This window comes from Saccostrea echinata, unplaced genomic scaffold (genome assembly GCF_033153115.1).
Source record: "Saccostrea echinata isolate AGI-Se365-2 ecotype Australia unplaced genomic scaffold, CSIRO_AGI_Sech_v1 ptg000016l, whole genome shotgun sequence".
Classification (NCBI taxonomy): Eukaryota; Metazoa; Mollusca; class Bivalvia; order Ostreida; family Ostreidae; genus Saccostrea; species Saccostrea echinata.
The window spans coordinates 18,129,039-18,151,282 of NW_026889765.1; the positions used below are offsets into that span (position 1 = coordinate 18,129,039).

The 22,244-nt window shown below is 30.9% G+C and overlaps 1 protein-coding gene across 1 annotated transcript in view; it reads left to right on the forward strand.

Moving 5' to 3' along the window:
- LOC133188530 (unconventional myosin-Id-like) overlaps window positions 1-12,453 on the forward strand; it is a 36,922-nt gene extending 24,469 nt beyond the window's left edge. The window contains exons 17-21 of the mRNA XM_061324000.1: window positions 219-363; window positions 6,668-6,769; window positions 7,591-7,707; window positions 8,072-8,220; window positions 9,073-12,453. Coding sequence (XP_061179984.1) covers window positions 219-363; window positions 6,668-6,769; window positions 7,591-7,707; window positions 8,072-8,220; window positions 9,073-9,229 — 670 coding nt within the window. The 3' untranslated portion in view covers window positions 9,230-12,453. The remainder of the gene's footprint in view (window positions 1-218; window positions 364-6,667; window positions 6,770-7,590; window positions 7,708-8,071; window positions 8,221-9,072) is intronic.
- The last annotated feature ends 9,791 nt before the right edge of the window (window positions 12,454-22,244 follow it).

Consider the following 22,244-nt stretch of genomic DNA (forward strand, 5'->3'; position numbering starts at 1 on the left):
AGTCCTCTTGTGAAAGTCTAATATCAGAGAAATTATGAATCTGTGATTTATCTGATGAGGTGTGTATTTTTTTTTTCTTAAAAAAAAAAGACTATTATGTAGCAAACCCAAAAAATAAAACAACTAGTTGTTCAGCAAAATTATTCATGTTATTAGAAAATTATGAAAATGGGGGGGGGGGGGGGAATAATGCACTACAAGACGACACATAATTACAGGTGGAGAGCCAACATGATTTTGAAGGACATTCCCAAACCTGAATGGCCAATGTTAAGAATAAAGGTTTGTGCTGCATATGCCTTGGGAGGTCGAAGGTCAGATTGGGGCTCCCGCAGGAAATGGGATGGAAACTACTTAGCAATGGTGAGTGAAGGGAATTCCAGATACTATATGAATTCTGTATATAATTTCTCTGTTAAATATTAAAAAATTGCAAACTTTTAAACATCAAATTCATTAATTAGTGATGTTTCTAAAACTTCTTTTTTTTTCAAAACCTGCAAAACAAGTTAATGCTATACTCTCGTCATCTATAGTAAATATTACATAAGTTTAATTTACTGTTGAATTCCTATGAAAATGATAAACAGTATTTGTTTAAGTGTTTTTGCTCTTTTCCAATTTACTGATAATTATTATAATTGTTATTGCCAAAAAACATGACAGTAAAGATTAATTTTCAAATCATTTCCATCCAATGAGCATCCACTTCAAATAGGTTCATATAAAATTAGAACACATCTACAACAGTATTGTTTTACAAATATCAGAAAAACTCAACAATTATCACTGGACTTCCATTTCAATAAATAATTAGAATGCGAAGTTGTGTAATCTGTTTGTGTTATTCTCCCCAGCACGAATTGTTTTTCTTGTATAAGTATCGGTTATGTTTAAATAATTAATTACTGCAAGGGCTGTTCCAGAATGAATGAATAGGGAAGTCGGAAGGCAGGTTTTGATTACCCCACTATATATCCACCATTTTTTTTTCAATTCATCCTTTGTCTTATTCATTTCTTTCTTATTATGACCCACCTGAATTAAAGAAATACTTGTAGATACTTAGAATACTTAGAAAAATCTGATCATTGAAAAAGACATGTAGAAATTGAAATGACAAAATGTTAACATCATTTTTTTTAATTTAATTTAAAGTAATGTATTTGATGGAAACTTTTTGCATGTAGTATTTTAAATAAACTCCAGTAAATAAATAAAGACATGTAAGTACTAATCAAAAATTTTCAATCTTTTCTGCTCAAATAATTTTAACATTATTGAATGTCTAAAAAAATGTTCTTTGTTATGATGTATATTTAGCAGACTACACAACCAGTGCACTTTCTATGTGCAACATATTTTAAGTGCTAGCTTTATTGTCAGTTTGTGAAATGTTTTGTTGAAAACTTCAGGTAGCAATATGTCTATATTTTAAGTGCACTCTAAAATGTTTGTGCTATTGTTGAAACTTCAGTAAACACAATTATTCTCATTTTTATAATCATACATCAATTTTCAAAGAAGATGTATTGGACCAAACTTCTAAACTGATACAATTGGTAATGAAAGGCTATTTTACTTGCACCTGATTTCCTGTTGAACAGTACGCATTATTTAATCATTGAATCATATAATAAAACAATTACTGCTGTTTTTAGTGATTACAAAGATTTAGCCAATTTGAAGTACAACATTTACTTTGCCCTTTGGGCTGGATAAATATATTGGGCAGCTATAATTTTTTACATTGACCTCAAAAAGAGCAATTATAGTATTGTATGATATTATAGGGAATATGAAAAGGTTTTTTTCTACTGTATGATCAAGTTTGTTCTCTTTAGGAAAAATCGGAGGTACTGTATAGAAATTGTACGCACGACCTTAGCATGGCTAGAGGCTGGGTGCTGTGTACTTCACAAAAAAGTCTCAACAACTGCCTGTATTCACTATATATAACATAAATATTTATGTACAAGCTAGGCAGCTGCAAGGTTCAGGGTTAAGTCCTTTATTGTTCATACATTGTATAAACTTATGTGTTAATCATGCATGAATGTAATGAAGTAAAATGAAGACAACTAAATGTTCCCCATAGGTAATGATAGACACTTTTAAAGTTGTATATGCAGACATGAACATTGGAAAAGATAAAATGTTGGTCCAGGCAATTATACATGTACTGAGAAATCACTTAACTTTCTCTTTTTCTTGGTGTGAATAGACCCACTAATCCCCCCCCCCCCCCAAAAAAAAATAATATTTCAAGCAACATTAACATCAGTAACTCATCAACCACAAAATCCAATCTCCACAAACAAATAATTTTTCCTTATAAAGTTGGTCCCAAGAAAGTACTAAGTGATTTACAGTACCCATTAATGTAACTACCTTTTTCCATAAAAGTTATGTAGGATATGCCCAAAAAAGGGAGGATAGGTTTGAATTTACACTGTAAAAAGTTAAGAAAATCACTCGTCCTTAAAGATATATTACAATTGTTGTACATGGTGAGTTAAGGCAGTTGTTAGATTTTAAGTGTACACCCATATTTTAGATTGACCTCAAACTTTTAGTACAAAACTTCTTTTAAATTCCAAGCACATGGAATATCTTGAATGATTTTATTTCTGAAAAAAAAATGGTTGATAAAAAATGCTGAATTTTCTTTGAATTTCTACAAAACTCTTCTACATTTTGAGGTAAGGAAGCTAGGCCACACAATGTTTGTGGACAATCACCTTTAAATTTCTGAAGATTTTCTGGAAATCTTTTTAAAGAATTTTTGATACATTTTACGTTTCAAAGTCTTTCATCTGAATTTCTTTCAGTCGTCATTTTGGCTATGCACAAACTAGTACTCTGATCTATTTTTAATTCACATGTGTCATTAAATTGTGATATCAATGTTCACTGATACTAAACAAAAAAAAAAAAAACAACAAAAAACAACATGACAAGGGAAAAAAAAAAGAAAAAAAAAATTTAAAATGTTCACTTTTTAAAAGGTTTTCTTTTAACTTGTCATGAATGATGTGGCTTAAAAATTGGTGTAAATTCTCAAAATGGACCATTTCTCTCTGTGTCTCTAGTGTCAGTTTGCTATTCATATCAATTAGCACCTTGATTTTGAATTAAAATTGCATGTAAACAACTTATATTAATTTATTGAAGACCAGTAATTGTCCAGAATATTTTGACCCATTAGAGTTTTGAGATGATGTAGCGGCATGAAGTTGATAATCAAGATAAAATGTTTTTGTGAAAACCACTTAAAACAAAGATATTTTATTTCTTTGTTAAAACATATTATGAGACTTACTAGTTTCAAAGCCACATGATTCAATCTTGACAGTATTAAATGCCACTAACAGTGAATAGAAAGAAAATTGAAATGGTGAACTTAATAAAGTATTATGGGAAAAAGTTATCTTAAAAGAAAAGGGGGATCAATGTCAGGGTTAAGAAATATTTAGAGAAAGCAATGTACATGTAAGTATAATACTTAAATGAATTCATAAATACCAACATGTTGAAGACAGTTCAAACAGTTCAAAACATCAATTGATTTGGATGTATTTTTGGATAATGCATAGAGCACTAGTAGTTGGGGTTAGATAGAGGTGTTGCTAGCTAATTCAAAGTTCATGTATTACTGACTGGGATGGCTCATAATTTATACAAGTTAGAGCAAAATGTAGGAATAAGGATACTTGTAAGCCTGTGTGGGTGATAGCAAAATCTGTCATGGATAAAGTATATTCATAGATCTGTATTCAAATGTTACTACATGTAGAGTAATAATGGTAGCCAGTACTTTGAAGATATAATCACTGGTCAGGCTAATAAATGTTGTACTTTTGGTCCTGGAATTAATGAATACTGTAATTCTTGAAAAAAAAATTGTGAGTTGGATTTAGAAAAGATTTATTTATCATATTCTCTGTTAATGGACATAATTGAAGATTAAAACTTAAGAAATGAATAAAAATTACATTATTTTGAACAAAGAGAATATAATGTATTCAGCAGTTACTTATAAATTACATGGTTAACAGTAACTGTCTTTGCCATGTGATGAAGTCATGTGATGAGTTATGTGATAAGTCATGTGGTGAGTCATGTGATATGTCATGTGGTGAGTCACATGGTGAGTCATGTGACTTTGCAAGAATTAAAGTCTGTCAGATCTCAATGAGGCATATAGAGAGTCAAAATCATGCATTTCTTTTTGATATTTGTATCATGAATCAAATTAACTTGAATATTACTTTACCTGCAATACTATATGTCTTAAATTTCCCCACCTAAATTGTTTATTTTACAGCTCAGATGTCAAATTATCATAATTGAGAGAATCATACAGGGCACTTGAATTATTAATGCCATCATACATGTATGGTCTATCTAAAAGTTGAAAAAGTACAAAAATTGAGAAAACTGAATGTTATTTAAGAAGGTTTGTCAGGATAACCAGTATTAAGTAAAGATATCTTTTGTTGCAGAGTTAAGAACTAGTGCTGTTTACATATATATGTATAAATATTAGGGCTACAATATAAATGTCCTTTGCTTAATATATATGTGATACATATAATGTAAATCAGCTTCTATTGGCAAGTCTTTAATTTAGTACAAGTTTTTTGTGAGATATTGAGTTAACATAACAATTACTGTAGAGTTCTTGTTACTCCTTACTGTGGAGTTTGTCAATGTAAGAAAAATATATCTCACAAAGAACTTGTAAATATAAAGCATGGTATTTAGTAAAAAATATAATTAAATATTTATTTGTAGGCTGTGGACTCATAATCATACAAGGGATGTAGGTTGTATATCTATTCCCCTGCAAACAATGTTTAGGTCCAGTCAATAAATTTGTATTGTAGAAGCATTCCAAGCTCATAGTTGACAAAGAAATTGTCTCTGACCTGAGAGTGTTTTCACATTTATACAATTACCCAAGGTCATTAGCTTATTTTCAAGGTCACTGGCAAAAAAATTGTGTAATACATGTTGGGTTCATATAATCTTTCTACAGAAGAACATTGGAAGTTCATACTTCACACAAAAGATTATGTATGACATGAAGCTGTGCCATGATCTTGACTCATGGTCATCTGGACGAGTTTAAGGTCACTGGCAGAAAAATGTCTCAATTCCTGTCCTGACCATATCTTGTGATGGAGATATGTTTGAAACTAAGACAAACTTGATATTAAGATCAATTATGACCTGAAGATTTATCATAACAAATGACCCAAGGTCACTTTGACAAGTTCAAGGTCACTGGCAGAAGAAGTGAATATTAATTTGTGGCAGGTCCATAACATTATTTTGGAGAGGCAGTGCATGCAGCAGTTTGAAAAGAATTGCAGCTGAGGATATCATTCATGAGTTTGCTCACAGTATCATTAAAAATAATTAAGATGATTTTATGATCTCTATGTTAAAGAAAGAACATGAGATGAGATAATTAATGCATGAAGGTATCATCCTTCTCAGTAAATGTTTTAAATACAAGCTGATTTCTGAAATTTTCTGTTATTTCATACTGTATTATTCTTCTTGTTTAAAGATTCATGAGTAAAAAAAAATTATTGATCACAGTTTTTTTTTTTTCTTCCAAGTTGTAATACATGTATGTTTCAAGGTATGTGAAATAATTAGTGCTAGGTGATATTCTCTTTAGAACATGATTCACATTGATGCTGACTTGCACATTAATTAACATCATTCAAAGAAACTTTTATTTTTCAGGTTCTTAACAATATCAAGTCTGTAAATTAGAAATACTCTTAGTATATTTTAAAGCAGTAATTAAATGTTAATTTGCATTCTTATATATTGAAGATTCTGAAGACATATATCTAATAGAAAATGATTTAAAACAAAAAAAAAAAACATGTCTACAATATTATATGACAAGGGGTTTTTTTTTTGGTCATACAGAATTTTATTTTCTCTGCATTTCCTCTGAGTCCACCTCTCTCCTACAATTTACCTCTCACTCCCCTGCAAAAATAAACATCTCTAATGATATATTGTTTATTATTTGTTTCTCAGTTTCAAAAGTGGTTTTAAAGTAATAAAGTATGCATTTGGAAAACATGTTGATATTATTTATCTGAAATATTATATATCTTTTAATTTTTTTTTGTTAATTCATATAGGGTTGTATACTTATATGAGATGCACCCCCCTCCCCTCCAGCAACACACATACATTTGGAGGGGGTGTTATCATGAGTTTTAAAATGATTTTTATTTAGCCTAGCTTCAATAAATTTTCTTAAGTTCTTTTAGGAGTGACTATTTCTTGAAAACATTTAAATGTGTGACATTTGAAAAGACTTGTGAATCATTAATTAATTTCTCGAAAATGAAAATCCCAGACTTCATGTACAATTACGTGAGGAGGTCACCGTATGATGAGGCATTCATGTTTGATTTTGATGGATATGTGAGAAAAAAAATTGTAAATCTGGAAATCGTTATCTTTGTGATAATTGCAATTAACAGATTAAAGCAAATTCTGCTTACTGCTTCTTCATTTTTGTAGATCTTAATTTATAAAGCATTGAATAATCAGATATACATGCAGGTACATTGTAACATGAAATCTTTGTAACATTAAATCAACACACAATTATTTCTCTGATTTTCAGTCAAAAGACAATAGTAACACAGCGGACTTTGTCACCAAGATGAACCATTTGAAGTCTCATGACAATTTCTCCAAGATCTTGTTTTCCTGTCATGTTAAAAAGGTACGTAATTATGAACTTGTGTTTTTTACCTTGCTATTCTTTTAGGGGATGTGTAGTGATAAGACATAAGTATTGCAATAGTTGATAATACTTTAAATATCACTTTTTATTTACAAGAACTTAATTCTTGTGTAATTATGCGAGTCTGTCGATCTGCTCGTGAAAATTTAATTCTTGCGTATATTATTCTTATAAAAGATTATATAAAACAGTAGCCAAAGTCGTGAAAATTTTGTCTCACTTATGAATAAGAAATCACTATTTGGCCAAAATAAGGTGTCATGAAAATTTTGTGATCTACAGTTTGTTATGCTTTAATATACATTTATATTTCATGAGCGCTTCTAATCATTTCAAAATATAGAAACAATTCAGTGACTTTTCTGTGATGTAATTGCTTTGAGTTTACTTAAGTCATATTCCATATTTGTCCTTGCTTAAGTAAACACCGTTGTCAGTGATGTTTCATAATTAAAGAAAAAAGTGCTTGCCCCTATTAGATATTCATAAATTAAAGTGATTACTTAAAATAATTCTTCCAACCAGCTTACAAAAAGCTGAGAATTGTTGATAACTGATTTAAAAGGAAAAAATTTGCTTTCTGAACAATGCATGTATTTTGATGTGTTAATTAAAATGTAAATATTTATAAATATGTTGAAAATTGTAAGACTTTATAAACATAAACTTCCTCTCAGTTTTCTTAATGTCCCAGGGCACTTATTTGGATGCATATATGAGCTTTTGAAGAGGTATTTATTGCCTCCAGGAAAAGTTTTTTTTTCTTAGAATTGATTTGGACTTCTTTTTTTTTTTTTAAGTTTAACAAAAACAACAAGCCTGCTGACCGAGCGATTGTCATCACAGATAAATTCATCTACAAGTTGGATCCTAAGAAGAAATATAAACCACTAAAGAAAGGAATCAATATTAATACGGTAATAATGTTGTTTTACATTAAAGATAATTTAGGTAGTGTTAATTATTAAAGGACTGGTTCAGCAGCAAATTGCTAAATTACTTTTGATTGGTTAATAAGGAGGAGCACTCAAAAAAGGGATATGTGTTAGAACTTACAGGCCTTTCATAATTTTCAAGAATTCAATTTAAATGTAAAATGGCTGATCTGTAATATCTATATCATATGGAAATTTATTCTACTAATATGATCATCATTTTTTTTTCTTTGACAAAACCAATCTCATTCAATGTATAGTTTCAGTATATCAAAACATTAGTAACTCTACCAGACAAGAGTTCATAGTACAGATTCCACAATAATAGTGTTGTACATATTCACAGGTAACCGGTCTGTCAGTGACCCCTGGATCTGACCAGCTGGTCATCATTCATCTCCCTGATGAAAATGACCTTGTCCTCTGTCTTCTGAACCTAACCAAGGAGGAGAGGGTGGGGGAAATTGTGGGCATAATGTGTAGTCAGCTGCAAAGGTATGTTATTATATTTTCAGCAGCTTAAAGCTTAAATAGTGGGCACATCATGTAGCCATTACCAAATGGATGCTATTTCATAGACAGCAGTTTGAAATAATGGGCACACTGTTAATTAATGGCAAGGGTATATTATTACATTGTCAGCAGCTTGAAATACTGGCCACACTGTTAATTAATGGCAAAGGTATATTATTACATTGTCTGCAGCATGAAATAATGGGCACACTGTTAATTAATGGCAAAGGTATATCATTACATTGTCTACAGCATGAAATAATGGGCACACTGTTAGTTAATGGCAAAGGTGTTTTATTACATTGTCAGCAGCATGAAATAATGGGCACACTGTTAGTTAATGGCAAAGGTGTGTTATTACATTGTCTGTAGATTTAAATAATGGGCATACGGTATGTTAATGACAGATTTGGAACATAGTTTAGTCTTTCACATATGTATACTATTATGCTACACTGTTAACAGATTGAGAAAATGTACACACCGTTTAGTCACTGGCAAAAGGTAGCTAGTATTTAAAAATGTGTACACTTTATATATTGTCATATATTGTACACTTTGTTTCTACATATATCTAGTAAAAAGGTATGGTTTATTGTTAATATATTGAGAAAAAGCCATAAAGATTCATTTAAAAAAAAAATCCCAAAGTCAACTCTGACAAAACTTGATTGATATTGGAGAAACTATAGACATGTATTGCACAATTTCAAAATAGTTAAACCAAAAGTTCAAGGAACTAGATTATGATACTACAACCAAATAATAATCCTGAATCTCTATATTCTGTTCTACTTGCCTGTATTTTATATTCACTTTTGTTTCTTTGTGTAGGGTTGGTAAGGAATTAAAAGTGACAGTCAGTAAACCGGTGCACTGCATGCTGGGAAGTAAGCGACGGACAGTCATGGTGCGGCCCACTGCCGTGAACGGTGGCGCCACATTCAAGAAAGAGGGGGCAGACATTGCACTAATGTGGCCAGAATCATAGGAAGACAATCAGCATTTACTAAATTTAAAAGAAAACCTGTTTTGAACAAGTGGAAAAAAATGAGTTTATGTCAAGGTCAAAATGTAGATTATTGAAAAAAATAATTTTAAGGAATTGATTTGTTAAAAGAAAAAAGTTTTTTTTTAATAGTTTTTAATACAAGAAACACAAGCTAATACATACATATACCTTTGTTGTGCAAACATTTAATGTCTGAATTTATTAAGAACTGCTTTATATCTGGTATTTAGTTTAGAATATACCATTTAGGTGCTGAGAATATATGTATCGGTAGCTTAATGATCTCAGAGCTAAAATAATTATGTAATCCTAGAAACTGGATTATAATTATAGATGTTTTAGAAAAATGGATTTTTTTTGTATTCCAGAAATATTAACCATAATTCCATGTTAGATGTAATGCTGATAATGAAATTTATTGTGCAATGTGTTTTTGTAGTTTGTACATGTATACTTCATTAGCTGTATGGTTATTCATGCGTTTCTAAGTGACAGATCAGATTTTCCACCATTTAATTATCGATTAACACACTGAACAATTACACTCAATCAGATTGAAAATTGAAAAAAAAAATGCATATTAACAAGTACATGCTGTATACAAGATGGAGGCTACCATTTAAATGTCTCGCATTCATGCATGGCTTTGTCATTTTGAAAATCTGAATTATCCTGCACTCGCATGCCAGTATTTCAGTATCAGAACTTGTGTTTCAAGTGCATTAAGAGTATGGGCTTTTGTTTTATTTTGAACAAAATTAATATAATATAATTTTTTCAATGGTGTATGTGACTAAAAATTGGTACCTATGTATGTGCTGATTTACTTTCATTCATGTATGTTTGTAATTTTACTTTAAGTTTTAAATCAGGTAACAGAAATCCATAAATTATGTAATATGTAACACATATTTGGATAATAATCATTAATTTACTCATTTTAAACCCCCGATTTTCATAATATTTGTATTATTTTAAAAGTCTGTAGATACACCTTATTATCTTTGTGGGTTGAGTCTTCATATAGTCCTTAATTAGGTTTCATATATTAATAAGCACCTTATAAATTTTAATTGCACTGGGTTTAAAAGCTGGTGCTAAACATCACAGTAAGCATACCATTTATTCCATAAATATTGTATAATTATGTATATTTTATGTATCATGCTTACTAGATGGAGGCTATGATGAGCCCCATATAAATTCCTCATACATTGTATACATGTATTGTACAGCTGCTCTGATTTGTGGCTTTACATTTGTTATTGCTTGTTGATGTATATTAAGATTTATATATTCTATTATACAATTATATGTCTATATATATATATATATTTACACTCCTTGATCAGCTGATGCGGAATATTTTGATGCATTTGTTTTGTTACTTTGTTGTCTCGTTGAACAAGCTATCTTTTTGGGAGAGAATATTAATTATATGCTTTGCATTTCCATCATCTTCTGTGATTATATGCCATATTAGAAAGATCTGCTATAAGTCTTTCTTTTTTTTCCGCAGAAGCAAAACCCTTAGTACATGCAGTTCATTTGAGTTTGAAAAACATTTTTTCATTTTTAGTTCACATTTAGAGAAGATTAGGCTACATCACATTTGTAATATAGGCTGAATAACATTTTTAGATACATTTTTTTTCTCTTAGATAACATTCTGTAATAAGTTAGATTTTATGAGCAAAAAAAGGTAGTTATGTATTCATTGTATTTGGAAATTCTTTTCAATCCTACTATCCTTACTAAAATGCCAGCAGAGTGAATGGAGATTGTCTAAGAATTATGCATCCACTTGTGTTGCACATTCCACAGTATATTGATATGCCTTTGAAGCAGTAGCATTGCTAAAAATAATATTACCAAAAACTGGGAATAGACCACTGTTAAATATAAGAGATCTTATTGGTAGGAATTCAGATCATTATTTCTGGAAAATACTGTTTGCTTCAACAACATATTTTAAGAAATATCCCTGTCTGCCTTAAGTTTTGAGAATTTTTTATTTTTTTCCCAAAATAATTGTACAGAGATTTAGTTGATTTGTATAAATCAAAAGAGAAGCAGAGAATTTGTTTCTTAAAGAGAAGGAATCAGTTAAAAGAAATGCTGAAGATTATAATTCTGCTTTCAAGATTAATCCACTGTGTTGTTTCCTGTTTTTGTCTGTTTCAAGAAAATTATTTAAAGGACACTGCAAAGAATTCATTTTTTTTTTTTTTTGTAACCATTGCTGTATGTGTAAGTATGGTGTCGTACGTGTTTTGAGCTTTGGACAGTTTTAATATTGTTACAGTAGTGCTAGATATAGATATTTGTAAATGTAGAGTATTGTATTGTTAATTTTCAACCATGATGTTTTATTTATTTAAAATAACACAGTTGGACTTTGGTATCTTGAACACAAGATATCTCGAATACCATGGATATGACAAAGTGATTTGGAGGTCCCAGCCACTTTTTCTTAATGTATTTTAACCTGGATATCTTGATTCCTTGGAAATCTTAAAGTTCTTTACTCTACATGTATATCCTCGAGTTTGTAGATAACGATGTTTGACTGAATAAGGAATGGAAAAGGAAAGAATATACAAAGCAAAATTTCATTGTGCTCCAATAGAGCTATTTATGAACAGTAATTAGAAAGCAGTAAACTAGAATGAGTAAAGAGTAGAAAAGTCTCCAGGAATTTTTATTTTTTTCCCCTATAATTATGTTAATGGACAAGAAATGTTAATGTTTTTTTTCCTTGCAGAACATGTCATTCATAGATAAATACTTACTGAAAAGAAATTATTTGAATAATACACATTTGTACCTAACTTTTTTCAATCAAGGTCCCTTGAAATAGCAAATTATATTTAAAAAAAAAAACATTATGTTTTCAGTATTCTTGGATGGAAAATATTCTGTTTTGTAAATGGTTTAACTGGTTCAAAAAATGTACTTGCATATTAGAAGTATTTGATTATATTTCGAAGAATAATTATATTGATATCACATATCACATATTATGTGCCTTTTTCTTTGTAATTATACATTATCTTTTGCTATATATCTATATATCATATATAAAGATTGGGCTGTTCTGCTTGTAATTTTTATCAATTATTTATTATTATCAATTATCTCTTGGACAGGTTTTAATTGGTAATTGTACATTATATAACATGAAAATAAAATATCAGAGTTCCTTTTCAGTTTTTCATATTTTCAGCTTTTAAGGATGTAGAATGTCAAAATATTATAGTATAGAAATTTGTAAACGATTTGTACAGAATTTATAGTTGTTAAAACACATATTTATTTCGAAGTTTTCCCACCAAATCAACCAGTTTTTGCATTCTCCTCTTTTTTAAAGATTTTTTTTTTTTTTTCAAAAACATGAAAAATTTGAAATCTTCCTGAAATAAAAATAAATTTTCTCTAAATCTAATATGTAACAAACTAAGCATAATTTGAATCTAAAAAAGAACTTCATACATGTATAAATACAACAAGATACGGTAAAACCCTTTTCCTCCTAATTTTATGTATCCTTAAATGAAAAGAGAAACACGTGTAAATGTACATGTATGAAAATTTGTCTACCGGTATTTACATTTTTAAATTTCATGGTACATGTAGATTGATAAAATATGGTTTCTTCGAATTCTAGTTTATTATGTCTGTTTAAATGATACACTCCACATTCACTTGTACAGCTAAATTGAAGGAGAAATTATTGTTCAATATTAGCGTGATTTTTAATCTTCGCTTGTGATGTTGCATTTGCAAGGCGTTCAACGTTTATAGACTTTCACTGTTACTGTGGCACTGCTCTTTTGCAGGGCAAAATGAATATGACGTAAAAGTAATTGTTAAATATACGTCATTTGATTATCTGTCAACAAATACTTCGCCAAACGTTATTATTTTGCCCTGCAAAAGAGTAGTACCGCAGTTACCGTGAAGGGGCTGAATACAACTGAAAATTGTCCTGTAAGTCATTAGTAGACAGTGACATACCAAAAAATCCCATATACTAGTATATTAAGCAATCTATTGTCTGATTTCCACATTTCAATATGAATGTTAATTATAAATTGTAAGGAACCCAAAATACATCTTATCTGCTTATCTGATAATTGAACAATATTTGACGGGCGTATTATGTGCCGTGGCGATGCACTTTGAATTCTTTTCTTATAGGATACCCTAAATCTGGGGAAAAGGATCTGGGGATTTAATCATAGCTGATTGTATTTTATTGTTTTTGTATAAAATTAATTTGTTTATGGTAATGTTAAAGAAGAATAACATTTATTTGGGTGGGGTTTTTTTAACATAGAATTTTCTATACTATAGATTTAAAGATTATAAAAAAGCTTGTTTGATGGGAAAATCTCGTGATAGATATGCGTTTTTGCAATAATACTAAAAGTTTTTATCACATGTTTACCCCTTTATCCCATGGATATCACTCATTGGATATTTTTTCATATTCCATTGCTGTGACGTCACAATGGGTTTTGCGTGAAAGTGATGTAGTATAATGATGTAGATTCATATGTTTAAAAAGTGTAAAAACATTGAGAGTGATATATAAAACTTGTGATGAAAAGAATCTCCCGTGATTTGTGTTGATGTGTGATTTTTATCCAGCTCGTATGTTTTTTATCCCCTCGCCGAGGCTCGGGGATTAAAAAAAGACACAACTCGTTGGATAAAAATCATATCAAACCAAAAATTATGGGAAATCCTATACTTATTACATTTTCATCACGAAATACTGTAATTTTTATTAAATAAAAGTGAGAATTTTGAAAGTTATTTTTTACTTTGAAAAATATCAAAGTCGTATTTATTTTTACTGTGAAAAATATCAAAAGTGCAACAAAACTCGATTTTCCTTGCCTTCACAAAGAATGCTAAATAAAATACTCAATAGCCAGTTATAAAATAGTAAGAATACATGTAATTAAACCATCTTGACAGAAATTAAAACAGCCAAAGTTTTTCCAAATTGCTGTTGAAATCCATCTCAACTATGAGGTCACAACCTTTGAAACTTTTTACCGCTGAAAGAAATTTTTAAAATATCACCTTTTTTAACAACTTATACAATGCAGCTTTGAAGAATTGTTTTTAATTAATCTAATTAACATCTCCATAATCCGGTGTTCTGGCCCCGGATGATAGTCATTTTAAGATGGTCTTTTACTGAAAACGAGTATGAATTTGAAAATATTATTTTCTTAACTATATTTAGCAGACAATCTGTTTGTATGATTGCAATGAGTACTAAACCTTTTATCAAAATTGTGTAATTTTATGCCCCCCCCCCCCCCCGGTTCTAGGTTCAAACCATCAAAGGTTGGAGCTAGGTAAGTCATATTGTTAACAGTTAACCGATTACTCGGTCGGAACGTCGGTGGTTGGTTAGAAATCTGTAATCGGTATAAAATATATGTATATATCATGTATATATGTAAATTGGTGGTTGCATTACATTACCGCTACATTGTCAAGATAGTTATTACCGCTACATACTCACTACCCTCACAAAATAGTATACATTACCGCTACAATGCCTTTTCAGTTAGACAGAGCCATATGCCTGTACAGATATAACGAACAGCATGTGCATGCATCAGACCTTAGGCTAGTAGTCTTTATTTTCATTTGTCTTTTAAAATCCTTAGTCATTTTAATTCTAAAAGACACATTTTCTTGAAATTTGCTAATATCCATCAATGACTAATCGTACATTGCCGCAAATTCTTACTAACTTCGAAGTCTTAAAGAAGTCATGGCGTCACGTAGCTCAGTAGGTAGAGCGCTCGCTCCGTTTTTGGAAGGTCGTGTGTTCGAATCACGGCCGCGACTGACCTAGGTCGATAAAAAATAGGTAGCAACTGTTCCTTCGTCAAGCGTTCGGCACTTTGAAGTGAAAGTTGCGGGTCCTTCGGAAGAGACCTTAAAAACCGAGGCCCAGTGTCATGGTAGGCGCTGACACGAAAAAGAACCCTCACTGCTCAATGGCCCTGAGTGCCGATAAAGGTCTAAATTTGAAGCCATTCACCGGTATATGATGACGTCTCTACATAAGTGAAAAAATTTTCGAAAGGGACGTAAAACAACATACAATCAATCAATCAAAATAGTGACGACATTCAACTGACTCCATAAAATTATATTTCCAATACAGGCTAGAACTCATACTAATAATAATTGTAATTTGACTTCGACTGCATTATATTGTGAGTGAATTATATTGGAAAGAATTCATACATTGTATTCTGTGCCATCGCAGGCAGATTTGTGTATGCAGCGGTAATGAGTTGTAATCGCCCTTTTGATAAGAATTGGCGGTAATAAGCACCCGAAATTTAAATGAAAAGTAGCGTTAATGAGTTGGAATTTCTTGCTATGTAGCGGTAATTTTGAACTCCCTAATTGGTATGTCTATCTTTGAAGCTATCTACCAGATCTTTTTTTTTTAAACAAAATTTGTAAATAAAGGAATGGTTCGGACATAGTTTTGATTATAGTGACATTATGCAGTATGAACTTGTGTGACATCTGCTCTGGAAAAGTATCTCTATTTGATTTAGCAGGCATGTTTTATTGTGTTCTCAATTATTGTTGAGTATTTAAATTGAAATAAAATATGTATACATGTATTGTTTTCTGATCAAGATATACAAAATATTTCTAACTCATATAACTTCTTATTAAGTCTTCTCGTGTATATGAATAGAGCTTCATAAAAGAAAATGTCAAGAAAACATGTATTTTGATACGATATGTTGGATAATCGGTCGGAAAGTCTTGCTGTTAACCGATTAGCACTTCAGTATTTGATTGCCATCCGAATAAATAATAAATTGCATGTTTAAAGATCTTCCATTTCTCTACTCATGGAAATTTAATAGCCACACTTTTTCTACACTTTATTTGTAATATAAATTAGCCTTTTTTGTTAATCATTTTCTAACCATATGGTTTTAAAATCTAACAATAACTTGAACTAATTTTCCGATTATAAAATATTGATAATTTTAGGACTATAATCTCTTTGCAAGTAATACAATTAATTCGCACTCAAATAACACGGTGAAATTATTTTTCATTGATAGAAAATTAATATTGACCAATTTTATTTTAATGGAAACCGGTTAGAGCATTCCAAAATCACCAAGTAAATGACAAAAAGAGTAAGTAATTTAGTATATATAAGTAAGTAAGTAAATGATTTATTATAGTGACATATATGTTATACAATACAATGAAAATCATTATGTTAATCAAATATTCAGACACTCGGCCCTCGACCTATATGTCACTTTTAACAAAAACAAAGATTCTGTGAGTAGTATTGCATTAGCAATACTAGTCCCCTACCGACAACTGTAATCTGGTTCCCATTAAAAATTGAAAATGCCACAGTTCCGTCAAAAAATCATTGAAGCGGAAGAAAATGCAAACTTCATCTATAACTCATCAATGTAAACTCACGTATCAAAAATCAGCTCAATATCTTCAAGCTTTTAGAAAAAATGTGGAAAACCCCCCTTAAAAATTAAAAATGCCTATAATTTTGTCAAAAATCAATGATTGATTGAATGTTGTTTTACGTCCCATTCGAGAATTATTCACTCATATAGAGACGTCACTATATACCGGTGAAGGACTTCAAATTTAGACCTTTACTCTGCACTGAGGGCCATTGAGCAGTGAGGATTCTTTATCGTGCCAAGGCGTACCGTGACTTGGGCCTTTGGTTTTTAAGGTCTCATTTGAAAGACCCGCAACTTTCCATTTCAAAGTGCCGAGCGCTTGGCGAAGGAACAGTTGCTACCTGTTTTTTATCGACGTAGGTCAGTCGCGGCCGTGATCCGATCACACGAGCTTCCGATAGTAGTGAGCGCTCTACCGTTTGAGCTACCGTGACGGTCAAAAATCAATGAAGCGGAAGGAAATTCAAACATTGCTATTACCCGTTCTATGATAGTTAATCACTGTAAATAATGTAACTTAAAAAGGTCAATTGAATAACAGAATTATACAAAAAATTTTACAATATTTAAAACAAAAGTACTTTCATAGTTTTTAATGGTCAGGTAGTCTTTTTAGGAATAAATAAATGAAAATAGAGCAAAAAATACATTTTCTTTGTACATTAAATAATCTTTAAAGACTTAAAATAATCTTTAAAGAGAAGCCAGTGTGCAGGGGAATGAAATGTGTGAGATAATAGTGCTCCAGAACTATTGTTTCGTTTAGTCCGCACGGGGATAGTGACAAAAGGGGGAAATTACAGGCAAATTAAAAAAGATAAACTTTAAGATTTGTCAGTGAGTACTAAATAAATATTTTGCTGATCCCTGACCATCCTATTTCTCTTGCTTTTGGGCAACATAGTTTATTTATCAGCTTATTTTGTTTTAATCTTACATTATACTCAGGTGACCGTTAAGGCCCTTGGGCCTCTTGTTTAAAGTTTTCTTCATTACTCCATGTTCTATACACATTTCAACAATATGAGGCATTTTATGGTATTCCCTTGTTAGGAGATCTGCGTTGTTTGACTCTAATACTATATATTATTCCTTTTATTATATGTAAAACATACGTTTCTTATTTAACCACTTACACGTTACAATGGAGAGAGAAAAAACTGCTCTCTCTCTCTCTCTCTCTCTCTCTCTCTCTCTCTCCAACATATGTCAATGGGATTGAATTTTTGAAACATTCCATAGAGATTTCCTTTTGACGCCTTCAACATCTACGTGTTATTTTAATTGTCTATTATAATTGGAAATATTCATTTCAGAGAGGATGTAGACTTGTTGTTCACCCTGCAGGAAATACCGATGAGTTCATTACGTTTTCTTTACATGAAATATATAATAAATGAAATTCTACTGCAAATATATTTATTTGTTAATAAGCTTTTCATATCTATAAATATCACATTTCTCAATGATGAACATCTTTTTTTTTTGGTTAGAGGTGTATCTTTATATAAAATGGATGTATTAATGACGAAAACAATCACAAAGAATAAACATAATTATGATAATTATTTGGGTTTTTTCAGTGGTTGCAGATGTTAATTGTAATTTTCACGTCTAGACCCCCTACGCCTGTAGGAAATACTACATCATCAATTTCATTTTCTTTATGTGAAATATATATATATATATATATATATATATATATATATATATATATATATATATATATATATATATAATTATATATATAAAGCACAAAGAAATTCACTTTTATAAGGATACCCACTTCCGCCCCAGCCCGAGGTTGAACTCTCGACCTACGGAATCTGTCTCCTAGCAGTACAGGGACAGCGCGCTAGACCGCTCGGCTATCTAGGCAAGTCAATAAACTTGCTTTCGATGCCGATGGATTTCTCGCGGCTACACTACACGAATTCCAGGCGCTGTGCATACTTACATATCATGTAGGTAGCGACTGTTCCCTTGTTAAGCGCCCGGCATCATTGAAGTAAAAGACATGCGCATTTCGGATATGAGTTTAAAAAACTTTGGTCCTGTGTCACGTTAGACTTTGCATGGCATGCGCGAAAAAGCACCTTCACTATTCAATTGATGGCCGTTGGTGTCCAGTATAGGTACATGTACAACTTTGAAGCCCCTCATCTCTCACATAAGTGAAAAATTCTCGTAAGAGAAGTAAAACAACAACTAATCAAACATTCTTAATGCTGAATATGTGCACAGCGATTTTGTTATTGGTTTGGATTTTATCATTATTTGTTTGTTTGTTTGTTGTTTAACGTCCCTCTCGAGAATATTTCACTCATATGGAGACGCCAACACTTGCCGGTGGAAGGCATGCAAATTTATACCTATACTCGGCATTTTGGGGCCATTGATCAGTGAAGGATCTTTTTCGTGCCAACACCTACTGCGACACGGGACCTTGGTTTATACGGTCTCATCCGAAGGACCGGTCTCCACGTCTCGCAGTGGATTCGAACCCACGACGTAAGGATCAGCTCCTTACTCCGCGACTCTAGAGCAGACGTTCTAACCACTGCACCACTCTGGCGACTATTATTATTTAACACAAATACAACAAATTAGAAACAACAATAAGAGTAAACAGTTTATTCAGTTGCAGATAATTATATTTTTATGTTTTGAGAAATATAGCCTTTCTGCTGGTCCGCGGTCGATGATAATGTCTGCCTGTATCACTTACGGAGAGATGATTCCTTTAAATGTAACCAATTACAGAGAAATGATCGCTGGTAACGAAAATACAATTCAAATACATCATATTCAAGAGACAATGCTAAATAGCTTCAAACACATCATAGGGGGATTATGTTTTCTTCAGCAAATTACCTCCTTGGTGCTTAAACCTAATAATATAGCATGTGGACTAATATTAAAATTTGTTTTTAATTAGCAAGTACTTGCAATTTATTTTTTGTAATCACATGATGGACTGTGACGACATTAACGTCTTATTAAATAAATTGATAATTAAGCATTAAATGTTATTCAGGCAATTATGTTTCCATTTTAATCTACAGCTACATGCAACATGCACAAAACCCCCGTTTTCACAGATTTTGTTTTTTCAATAATCCAGTATAATTCATGGACACCTTTACTTAGATAAGGTCATATTTAAACAAAGAGCACGTTCTTATTCACTTGAAAAAGCGTGATTTACCAAATTGGTACTGCTTCTATCTGAGAAACTGTTTTAAATAAACTTTTCACCTTTTAAATGGCACCAAAATCTTAAATTTGAAGGACACGTTGAATTTTTGGGGCAATTTGGGTATCTGTTTATAAAGATTATATTTTTTTTTAAAGTATATATATATATATATATATATATATATATATATATATATATATATGCTGTTTTCTGAAAAACGAAAGATTTTCCCTAGAAAAACAATAATAAAAACTTCAAAATAGCTCGCAGTATATTTACCCTCACCTTCACCTCAACCCTGGTAGACAGGGACTTACTACCTTGGTTTTAAGCATGAAAATCATATTACTTGAAATAACAACAAAAATATTCATAAGCCTACCTTTTGCCAAACCTCGTATTAACAAGAACCGATTTTTTTCTAAAGCCTATAATGAGGGACAGGTGAACATGGTGAAGAAATGGTGGTTTAACGATACATTTCTTTAATCCAATAACAAGTGTCAACAATTCATTCTTTTATGTAATGTAGGGATAAATAAATTAAAATAAATGACTCCAGTGAAACATCTGAAAATAAAACTACATATATACATAAACTTTAAAAACGATTAATTTTATATTGGAAATAAATTCATTCCAAAGAACTAACAAAACACAAAATACGGAATATGCATGTAAAAATATGACTGTCGTCATGAGAAAAGGGCTTTTAAGGTCAAAATTTCACAAATTGACTTTTTTGTAAATTTTGATAGCCTGACTCTTTCTGAATGCAAATATACATCAATTTTTAAATTATCTTCAGTATTTTATGAGCATTTTAGTACATGTAAGACAGCTTCAAAACAACGTTTACGTTACTTACTGAAAATGTAATGACGTCGCGTGCGTCAAATTCAGTTTCCAAACATTCTTTAAAAAAAACTACATTTTTAAAAATAACCTTAATCTTTTTGACACATAAAAAACTGGAGAATTTTTTTTTCTTCCAAGCAACTAGTATATAATTATTCGTGAGGGAAGTGACATACTATATTAGAGCAGATCTAGTAATTTCGTAAAGGGAGGTGTGGGGGTCTAGACAGGCTATAGGAACGGTTTTTATTCAGTCCAAAATTAATACTTGTTGAATTCCACACAATGTATTCTTTTTAATACTCTAGCTCAATTTATAAGAGATATAAAGCACTTGTAATATTAAAAGATCTATATAGATGTCCCAGAAGGGCACCTCGTGCAATTAAAGAGCAAAAGAGCACATCGATCCCAATATAAAAAAATATTTTCGGATATAAGCATGCATTCAATCACCCACATAACCGCACGTTACTTTATCCCCTATAACTTTGTTACGAAGGGATAATAACACCTCATGTATTTTCTGTGTCACTGAAAAATTCTAATTGGAAATAAGTTCAGATACGCCATGATGTGTAAACTTTTTTTGTTTCATAAAAAATCATAATTACATTTAATATATAAAAAAAATCTTTTTTAAAAAATATTTTATTAAAAATGTTTAATAATTAAGTTTCCATTGTTTATACAATTCAATATTTCTTCGCCTGTCTTAGTTATGGAGTAGAAACATATAAAAAGAGGCACATAATGATCTCAAAGGATTGTTTTATGAACGTTTATTCCGTACATGAAATTTTTTTGTCAACTTCTTACTTTTTTAAGTAAATCACACTTAAACAAAAGCGGTTTTAAATGTTTCAATTCGTTTCTTTTTAATTTTGAGGCACTTGTGTCGTAGACGATATCGCTGTATCACTTGAACAGAACAATAATCGTTCATCATTTGTTAAAAGGGCCGCTAATCTTAAAAAAAATGGTTTATGTATATATGGTATAGTTTGATCAAAGAAATGGTTGTGCTGTTCTTGGCTCATATATATATATATATATATATATATATATATATATATATATATATATATATATATATATATATATATATATATATATATATATATATATATACTAAACGGACTTTTCTGAGCGAAATGAAATACGGTTGCATCACAATTTGTATGAAATCTTTTTGAAATTGAAACCGATATTATGCGAGACTTAATAACCCGTAGAACAGAGCGCGGGGGGGGGGGTGGCAGAGGGGGCCTGCCCCCACTTTTTCTGAGTATAGTATTTCAGTTTACCAAATTTTCCTTTTATAAGTGCTGGTACCCCCCCCCCTTTTTGTTGTTGTAAGGTGAAGCACTGGCAAATTCCAGTATTTTTCCTTGCTTTTCAGATTACTTAGTATTTTGGGAAATTG